This window comes from Leishmania donovani, chromosome 25, assembly GCF_000227135.1.
Source record: "Leishmania donovani BPK282A1 complete genome, chromosome 25".
NCBI lineage: Eukaryota > Euglenozoa > Kinetoplastea > Trypanosomatida > Trypanosomatidae > Leishmania > Leishmania donovani.
The window spans coordinates 747,247-757,182 of record NC_018252.1 but is presented as its reverse complement, the minus strand read 5'-3'; the positions used below and the strand labels follow the sequence as shown (position 1 = coordinate 757,182).

The 9,936-nt window shown below is 63.0% G+C and overlaps 2 protein-coding genes across 2 annotated transcripts; both read left to right on the top strand.

The window, feature by feature from the left end:
- Nucleotides 1-844: 844 nt before the first annotated feature.
- On the top strand, nt 845-2,575 carry LDBPK_252070 (protein kinase, putative; the record flags this gene model as incomplete). Its single annotated transcript, XM_003861489.1, has 1 exon — nt 845-2,575. The coding sequence occupies one exon, from the start codon at nt 845-847 to the stop codon at nt 2,573-2,575; it is 1,731 nt and encodes a 576-aa protein (XP_003861537.1).
- A 1,494-nt stretch (nt 2,576-4,069) lies between these two features.
- LDBPK_252060 (hypothetical protein, conserved) lies at nt 4,070-8,515 on the top strand (the record flags this gene model as incomplete). The annotated part of the gene is made up of 1 exon (XM_003861488.1): nt 4,070-8,515. One exon carries the CDS (start codon nt 4,070-4,072, stop codon nt 8,513-8,515), a length of 4,446 nt encoding a protein of 1,481 aa, XP_003861536.1.
- Between the last annotated feature and the right edge of the window lie 1,421 nt (nt 8,516-9,936).

Here is a 9,936-nt window from a genome sequence, read left to right as displayed (position 1 = left end):
CCGCCCCTCCCACCCCGCCCCCCGCCTCAAAGGCAACGCACCCGCCCGCATCCCAGGTCGCCTCGCAGCCGCCCCAGCCATGCTGGTTGCCACGTGGTGCATATCCCTCGCAGGGCGCCTGAGCCGCCCCGCACCACTAAGCAGCGAGGGCCGGGTGGGATACGTCCCAGCCACGTCGGCACACTCTGCCCATCATATGGATGGCACACGCGTGTGCAGTGCTGCAGGTCGCTCCGGTGCAACGCCGTCCACCGTCGGACCGCCGACGTGAGTGGCGCTGAGTCTCTCCGACTCCCCAACGTCGCAGGCGCTTGGCCCTCTCACCACGAGAAGGGGCTGTGCATTGGCCGGAATAGGGGAGGGGAGGGGCTGCCCGGCTTCGCCACGCACCGAGTGGGGAGAGGGGGTGGGTGCACAGAGCCCTGCGACATGGCGCACGGAGGCGTGTGTGCCTCCCACCACCACACCGTTGTCATGCGGGCTGTGGGTTGACACATAGAAGGCAAAAGCCACTGATGCACTCATCCATGTCAAAGGCAATCCCCCACGCAGGCCGGCGCGCACACGGATACACGCGCTCAGTGGCAGGGGTGCACTGTGCCGTCACCCCCCCAGCCCCTTCTCTCTCTGTTGGTCTCCCCACCCACGCACACACAAATGCAGATACACGCGAAGGAAAACCTCCGTGTGTGTGAGAGGTCGGCAGAGGGGGACTGACCCGTCTCTCCTCCTCTCCCCCACCTCTAATCTCTCGCCGTCTCCTGTTGGTTGCCATCTCACCGCAGCATTCTCCACGAACTCCACCCCGACAGATACGGATACACACACACACACAAATAGAAGCATGGAGGCCGTGGTGAAGCTCAATCGCAAGCTTGGGGTGGGCGGCCGCGGCGTTGTTTACGAGGGCTTCGATCACGCCAGAGGGCACTTCGTCGCCATCAAGGAACTTGCCTACATGGAACCCAGCGTCGCTGACGAAGACGACACGGAGCTGGCTGCCATTTTGAGTGAGCTCGCATATATGCGCGAGGCACAACACACCAACCTCGTCGAGTATTACGGCGCCCGCCGCTGCGCCATCGGCATTCAGATTATAATGGAGTACGTAAGTGGCGGCTCGCTAGACTACGTGTTGACGCGCTGCGGCCCTTTGCGCGAGAACGTCGCCCGTGCGTATACCCGCGATGTCCTCGAGGCACTGCACTACCTGCACAAGACCATGCACGTGTGCCACCGTGACGTGAAGCCGGCAAACATCCTCATCACGCCGGATGGGCGGTGCAAGTTGGCCGACTTCGGGGTCGCAAAGCAGGTCGACGCGACGACGCCGACGCGCCCAGCGCATGCAGAACGTGGCGGAAAAGGTATGGGAAAGGAGGAAGAGGGCAACTCCCCGCGCCACCGCAACGGCGGGCGTCAAGGCTACCTGCAGACAGCGGTGGGAACGCCGTGGTACATGGCGCCAGAGGTGATCAACGGCGGCGTCGAGGACGACGACGATGGCGATGAAGATTTGGAGCTTGGCAACGCGTGCGCAGTCGCCATCGACGGCGACGCAAACAGCGGCAGCTTCAGCGAGGACTGGACCAGCAGCGGCCTGGCGCACACGGTACCTGACGCATCCGCCTCGCCACCGCCGCTGTACTCGTCATCGAGCTACTACAATCCACTCAAGAGCATTGTCAAGAAGGGCCGTCTTGGTGCTCGCTCTGTCGGCTATACCACCAGCGCCGACATCTGGAGTGTTGGCGTCACCGTGTATGAGATGGTCACCGGCACGAAACCCTTCGGCGCCGACCTGACCAACCCGTCTGCGGTGCTCTTCCGCATCGCGAACTGCGCCGCATCTCCGCCGCAGCTGCCGGCGGACGTGCACGTCTCGGCGGAGCTGCACAGCTTCTTGGACTTGTGCTTTGTGTACGACAAGGACCTCCGCGCGACGGCGGCGGAGCTCTTGGGTCACCCATGGCTGGGGCCTGTTCGCAAGGGGGGCGGCAGCGGCGGTGACAACGCCAGTGCAGATGAGAAGCCACGTCGCCAGCTCTTCAACGGAAAGCGTCACTCTCGATCTGGCATGCGCGTGGACGAGGGCGAACAAGTGCAGCGCCATCAGCAGCTAGCGGCCCAACGCACCGTCTTCGACGGCGTCCCCCTCCTCGACTCCATCGACCTTCCAGCCTACCCCGCAACGACGGCGGTCTCGTCTCCGGCTTCCTCTGCGGTAGCGGAATGTGGCGGCAGCGGAGAGGGAGCCCATCCTGCCCCTGACACCTCACCAAGGCGTGCGCGGCACAGCGTGCACCGTCTGTCGTGCAGCGGGACCCATTGCAGCGGCTGCAGCGTTACTCGCCGCTCACCCTCAACCATTTCGCCGCCGCTATCATCCGTTTCTATCGCGGAGCAGGCGGAGGCGTCTTCGCGGTACGCGGCGGTGCGGCAGCGCATTGGACATACCCGCGCAACCAACTCCGCGCACACCGCGGCCTCAGCGGCCCCACTGGCCGCGCAATCAAATCCCGGTTCTCTCTTCTCCACGCGCGGCGAGTTCGTCGATTTTATGTCGCACCCTTGATGAGGCGGAGGGGGGCCTGCAGCCGCCGAAACTGTTTTTGCTTCCATATCAGGAGCCACAGCTGTGTGTGCGTGTGTATATATACGCCTGTTCTTCGAGCCGCCCACCCCTCCTCCCCCTGCTGAAGACGGCTGCTGGCACCTCTCCTCGTCTCTCCTCTCACCGCTGTATATCTATTTCTTGCCCTCACTTCTCGGTCGCCGCTTCGGTGATTGTGTGTGTGTGTGTGTGTACATGCGCAAAGTCGGGTGTGTGTGCCCTGCTTGGACCCTCTGCAGTTCTCTCCCGCTCTGTGGCCGTGGCTGTCGGGTGTGCGGGCCATGTTTGCGTCCCCGCTTTCATGCACTTGGACGCATGCCCATACGTGTCCTTGGAAACCGCACTAGATGAAGGATGCAGCACCAGACTCACACGCACACGTGCGCTCCCACACGCTGTTGCGATGTTGAGTGTGCGTACGTGTGCCAGTGTTCAGGCTCTGTCGATGCGGAGAGAAGGCGGGTCGCTCTCTCTCTGCTCCTGCAGCTGTCTTGTACACCCTCTCCCAACACGCACACACATGAGCACTGCCGTCTGTGAGCTGCGAATGTACGCATCACGTCGTGCCTCGGTGGCGCAGTTGCCGTGCGGCACACTACCGCATCGCCGCTCCCTCTTTCCTCAATGCCTTATTGCATGTGCGGTGATGTGTGCTGACCGAGCAGTGCCGCTCGCTATAACGTTGCAGAGCCCAGGAGCCATCAGCGTGTCACCTCACACAAGCGAGCTCATCGGCGCTGACGCACAGGCCAGGATCTCACTTTCGCACGTGCGGCTCTCTGTACCCTCCCTCTCTTGCCGTGGCGTGTCGAACCCACCGATATACGCCTGTGTGCACGGCTGTGGGCGTAAGTGCTCGTCCTTGCTTGCTTTTTCTCTCTCCGGTGCCAGCACCGACACACACGCACACACACGCAAGGGACATACAAGCCTTCATAGAGAACACAGGCAGGTGGCAGTGGCGGGGGTCATTGCGAGCCTAAAAGGTCGACAAGCGGGGACGAGGCCATCCAAGGGCACAGGCGCACAAGCGCACGCATACGCCATTTCGCTTGGCGGACGCCTTCGTCCTTCCCCCTCCCCCTTCCATACACGCACACACACACACATACACCGATCTGTATCGAGTATCGCAGCCTATACCCCCTCCCCCTCCTCCCATCCTCTCACACTCTTAGAAGCGGCCAGCTGCATCGGCACCGTGGGTCTATTCTGCGTTTTACCTTTGTTGTGGCTTCCCTTCATGCGTGTCGGCGTGCGTGCCGTCCTTCGCACAAGCTCATCTTTCCCCATCATCGTCATCCCTCTCTTCCGTCCTTTAGCGGCGGCTGATCGACTTTTGGAGCGCAGGCACACTCGCGTCTTTGAATCTGTCTCACGGTGCGTCTAACGCGTAGGGCGCCGCGCCTTTTCGGTTGTTTGTTTCCTGCCTTAGCGAGAGGGGCATCGCGAAAGATGCTCCGACTTTCTGTGAGGTCGTTGCAGTGGCAGTCGCCGAGCCGCGTGAGCGGCTGGGTGACCACGGCAGCATCAGCGAGGATAGCGACAGCCACCCCCACCGCTGTGAGCAACAACCAACACACCATCACCACAAGCGCCCTTCAGAGCCAAGACATGACCGAGTTCACGCGACGTGCGTCAGCCATAAAGAAGCGGTGGCGCGGCAGGGGGCAGTACGGCTTCGCACGCGCGGAGGCGCAGCGCTTCCTCGACTCCGAGGTGCCAAAAGGCAACCTTGGCGCCTGGATGGAAGAGGGCAGCAATGCGATCGCACTGTCTCAGCTGCTGAGCTTCTTCGAAATCCAGCCAGAGGCGTCGCTGGCGTCGCTCATTCTGAACAAGCTCATCCGAACAGCGGAGGACGAGTCTACGCCGCTGATAAGCCGACTGCACGCCGCTCTCAGTCTTATCTGTACCCGCCCCGACGAGAACTACGAGCGCGTGTTTCACGTGATCGCGCAGGCGCTGCAGCAGCTTCATCGAATCGCGCTGGATGGCTGCGGGAATGGCAGCAGCACCAGCAACGGCGTCGGGGGCGGTGGCGCGGGCCGAGTAGGCGATGACACCTCCCCTGTTTCACCAGCGCAGATGCTTCCGTTCGATGCAGTGGGCGTGTGCGCCAAGGCACTGCAGCGGTGCGGGAAGCGAACGCCGCCGATGCTGAATGAACAGCTAACCGTGTTCGCAATGGCGCTGCTGCAGAAGACCCCGGTTACCAACCTCCCCTACATGCAATCGACTCTTCTGCGTCTGTATGCTTGGATGGTGCGAGCCGAGCGATCGGAGGCGAACCAGCTGCTCTACATCTTGATTGAGCAAACTGGCGAGTTCGCACGGCACGACTTTAGCACGCTGATGGTGTCATGCGCGCGGCATCACCAACTCATGCATCTTCCAGTGGAACTTATCCAGCGTCTGGCGCGCGTCGCATTCCAGTACCGTAACTCCTTCAACGGTCGCGACGGTGCGGCGATACTCGGCACTCTTGCCAAGCTGGTCGTCTCTCTCACCGCAGGCGCGAACGGCGTGACCGCTGCCGACGTCGTCCGTGCTCAGGATTACTTCAACGCGTTGTTGGAGGAGATGCAGCAACGCGTCCTGCGCCTGTTCGACGTCAACGACAAGCTATTCTGGAGAAACTCTGAGGACATGTCGTCCTGCGCGTTCGCGTACGAGCTTGGCGGGCATGTGCGCTACCACCGTGTGTTTCAGGCTTACGCGGCGTACGTGCAGCACTCCGTGGACAGCTTTGAGCCGCCGCAGCTGGCCCTCGCTACGGGCATTCTGCGCCGAGCGCAGCTGCTCACCCCACACCTGGCTGCGCGGCTGTCTGAGAGAATTGAGGTGGTCCTGGGTGAGCTGCGCTTGGCGGAGCTCTCGCACATCTGCGCCACTTTCGCCGCGCTGCCGTCGCCGCGGCCGGGGTGGTGGGATGAGGCGAGGGCCGTCGCGCTGCGTCTTCTCCAGCCAGATGTCAGCGGTCTTGTCTCTATGAACCTCGCCATCGCCTTCCCTGAGCAGCCTGGCTTCGCCGAAACCATCGACTACGCGCAGATCACCAGCCGGCAGCTCGTGGATCTTCTCCCTATCACGCTGGAGTCAGCCCAGTTTGGGGAGGCGGTGGTAGCGACGATGTGCCAGCGATTGGCTTCGCAAGGGGAACGCTTCGCACCGGATGACCTGCGGCTGCTGCTGGCCTGCGGGGAGCGTCCGCAGCTGGTGCAAGCGGCACAGGAACACCTCCGCCAGGCTTTTGCCCATCCCGTGTGGAGTACAGACACCCTCTACTCGCTGCCGCTCGTGATCGACGCGAGCCACCCGGAAAGGAACCTGCAGCACTTCAGCGTGGCGAAGGCATTAGCGGCGGCCAAGACGGCGTCTGTTGGTCCGGCGCAGTTCGTGTCACTCGCAGAGCTTCTCCTCAGCTCTTTCGGCGACACGGATCAGGCCGTGCGTGAGTACATACAGGCCGGCGGTGATGACTTGGTGAAGGAAAAAGGCGTGTACGGTGGCACCGTTGTTCGCTACCTTTCCGTTATACGCCGCTTCCCGAGCATGGTGCCACCCACCGAGTGGCTGCACGGCTACGCCGATATGCTGGAGACCCAGATGCCGGGGATGGATCCTGACAACCTCGAGGATGTCCTGCTCTCCCTACGCACCCTTTACGAGGATGTGGCCAAGACACCGGCGCTGCAGATGGTGCTGTCGTCTCTCGTGCAGCGGTTCTACGAGGAGCTGGCTGACTCGGAGCAGACAGCGCGCATCACGGTGCTGGTGGTGTACTTGCAGAATGGCATGACGCTGCCGCTGCTCACCGCTAGCAGCCCGACGCTGCAGCGTGTGACAAGCAAGGAGTCGCAGTACACGCCAGAAGTGCGTCGGGCATTGGCGATGATGCCGACCCCAAAGGCTCTCCCGGCGGAGGAGCGTCGCGGACGGTTTGTGCTGAAGCACCTAGAGCCGGCCCACCGCAGTAGCGAAGCGGCGATGCCGTTGCTGGACCTGAATCTCGGCGACCCCTTCCTTGATTCTCTGTCGATTGCGGAGCCTGCCGCAAAGCCACAGACACAACCCCCGGTGGTCGCAGAGGCACCTTCTGCCCCGTCCAGCGCACCCGCCACCAAGACTGCTGCACCAGCTCCTGAGACTAAAACAGCCGCTGGCCCGCCACCTCCGCCACCGAGGGAGGAGAAGCCGATGTCCTACTACGCGAAATTCTTCAGCTCCTCGGTGGGGCAGATCTTTGTCGGCCGTGGCGACCGCTCCCACGAGGAGAAGAAGCCGGCGACCCCTAGCGAGCCGGCAGTGCCGCCGAGGGAGGAGGAACCGCAGAAGCCCGAGGCACCACCGCAGCCCCGTCGCACGCGACTGCACCCCTCAGCCCACACCTCCGTGGCAGCAGCAGCAGTTCCAGCGACACCGGTAGCGGAGGGTGAGCCGTCCCAGCCACAGCCAACACAACAGCAGCCGTCCTCGCCAGCCGTCACCCCTGTTGCTGTCCCTGTCACCACCTTTACCACAGCCTGGGGTAGCAGGGCGCCGCCGCTTGCAGGACCTGGATGGGGTTTCTCAGCCGCCGCGACATCACAGTCGACATCGGCAACCGCGGAGAAGCAGCACAGCAGCGCGTTCAGCTCCCTTTTTGGTATGCCGCCCATCCCGTCACCAGCGACAGCGGCGGCGGCCCCGGCTCCTATAGCGAAACCTGCTGCCGTCCCTGCCCCCGCGGCCAGCCGCCCGGCGCGCATGGGTGGTATGGGTGGCAACAACATCTTCTTCAACCCGAGAAATCCCTCGGCCTCGCGAGGACGACCAGTCATGTCACATAAGGCGGTCATCACGCGCCCGGGCCTGCACGGTGCTGCGGCGACGACGACCGGGGCAGCGGTGGGCCGGGCACCATCCGCAGCCACCGCTTCGGAGACCGTTTTCAACTCAGCCGCGGCGGAGGGCATGAGACGCATCTCCGTGGATACGGCCCGCGCTTCTCACGTGCCACCGCTCGCCAACACTCCAGTTGGGCCGCCGATCGTTCGGAACGCGGCGGCCGCCCCCACTGCTGATACCGCCGCAGCGGCGGCGAATCGACACGAAAGCGGAAACGGCATGGCAAAGATCTCCGGGTATAGCATAGGCGAAGGGAGCACAAGGGGAGCGGTGGCCGCTGTGGGCGGGCCTTCAGCGGCACCCTTTTCGGCTGGCAGGCAGGAGAGCAGGCCGGCGCTGGACTGGATGGATGCGGCGCGGCGTGTGGGGCGAGTGACGCGGCTGCCACGCAGCAAGACGAAGACGCGCTCACAGCAGAACTTGTCGGCCTGGCTCAACGCGCCATCCGCGCGGCTGGACAGTCCGGCCAAGGAGGAAACCGGGGGGGCAGCGTCCGAGTCGCCGGCCGCTGGGCGCGGGCGGCAAGCGACGGTGGCGGAGGTGCTGAAAGGGCGTCGGTCAAAGAGGGATTCCACCAAAAGCGCTACCGAGGCGGCGGCCCATGACGAGGCCGGAGGATCCCACGCAAAACGCGGTGGCGGCGGCCGTGGGAGGGGGCGGGGCGGCAAAGCGGGCGCGGCCGGCGGCAAGGCTGCGAAGGCCACCAAAGCCGCCGGCCACGCCCACCACCACGTCAGGGCGGCTGCCACGGCAGCGCAAGCGAAGAAGAAGAGTGGTAAAGCCGCTGCAGCAGGCGCTGCACCGGCGTCGTCATCGAAGAAAGGCGCAGCAGCCAAGCCCGCCAAGGCAGCGGCCTCGTCGAAGGGTAGCGGTGGCGCTGGCAACAACGGACGCACCAAGCGTGCCGCTTCGACGACGGTAGCGGTGAAGCCGGCGAAGAAGGCGGTTAAGGCGGCCGCCAAAAAGGCCACCGCGGCTGCTGCCAAGAAGCCAACGAAGGGAAAGAAGTAGTGGGGCGTCACTGGGGGTGTCTTGCGCCCCGCCGGCACCTTCTCCCTCCTTCTCTTCTCCAGCCTCACTCCGACCGCTGTGCTGTGAGCGATAAGTGTATCCCCCCACCCCACTCACGCCCCACCGACGCTACCCAATCACCCCTCCCCCCTCACCGCAAGAAAATGCAGCACGACGCCGACGGCTCGTTGGCGCCGATGAGTGATGTCGAGGCGCCGATTCTCGAGTGTCGTGGCGCACGTGCGTGTGTGTGTATGCGTGTGTGTACTTGTATGGAAGCAGACGGAGCTGCATAGAGGCGAAGAGCGAGGAAAAGATGGCAGGTTCAAGAAGTCAGCGATGGGATCCATAGAGGGAGTGGGTGTGTGAGAGTGTGTGTGCACCTACAACAACGAAACCCCCTGTTTTCCCGGTGTGGAGGTGGGTGTATAGAAGGGCGTAAAACGCAGAAGAGAACAGCCACGCGCATCGTGACGACACGGTGTGATGAGCTGCAGCCGCGTCCCTTGCCCTCTTCTCTCGCTTGTTGGTGTTGCACATAGAAAGGAGATAAAAGGATGAGAGGCCGCGAGGAGGAAAGGGGAGGACTAGTAAGTTGATTGGTGGAGCGGTGGGATAGGAGGGTGGGAGAGGGCTGCGCACGTGGGCGAAGATCCGAGGAAGAGGTGCCAAACGTGGGGTCTCTTGCACAACGCCGCCTGGTGGGGCGGTAGGGGGGAGCACCCACTGGAAAGTCTGTTGCCTCTGTCTCTCTCTCTCCCCACACACACATACATATGTGTGTGATAGTCGTTGTGGTTTTCCGTTTGCGCACCGGGTGTCGGGGCAGTATTTCATGTATGCATGTGGCCCACTTCGTCGTCCTCAACCGGGCCGCCCCATTCGACTTGCTGTGTGAGGAAGTCTTGCCATCTCCCCACCCCTCCTTCTCGATGTTTACTCTTTGTGGCCTTGTCTCCCAGAGATTGCCGGTCTTATCTGCGTGTGGGGGTGTCTGACCATCGTGGTGTCTACGCGTGTCTGGGTCTGTTCGCGCGACTGTCTGCGCTTGTGCTTGTGCGTACTGAAGCTACGATGGGGCGCGATGACGGAAAGAAAATGAGCGAAGAGAGAAGCAGAGATCGAGACAAGGAAGCTTCGGAGGAGCGGGACGACGGTTTGGCGGCGCCATCGCGTGCACCTCTCATCCCTCTCTCGAGACGGATGTAGTCATGTCCGTGTGATTGTGCATGCTTGTGTGACGCCCCCTTGGCCGGCGCCACCGAGGCCAACACCCGCGTGAAGAAAGGAATGTGTGTGTGTGTGTCTCCCTCCCATTGATCCTCCCCTTCCGCATCGGCTGCTCCCGTTCTTGCACTCTTTGATAACCCTACCCTGCACACACACACACACATGCACATGCATATCCGTGAAGAGGGGAG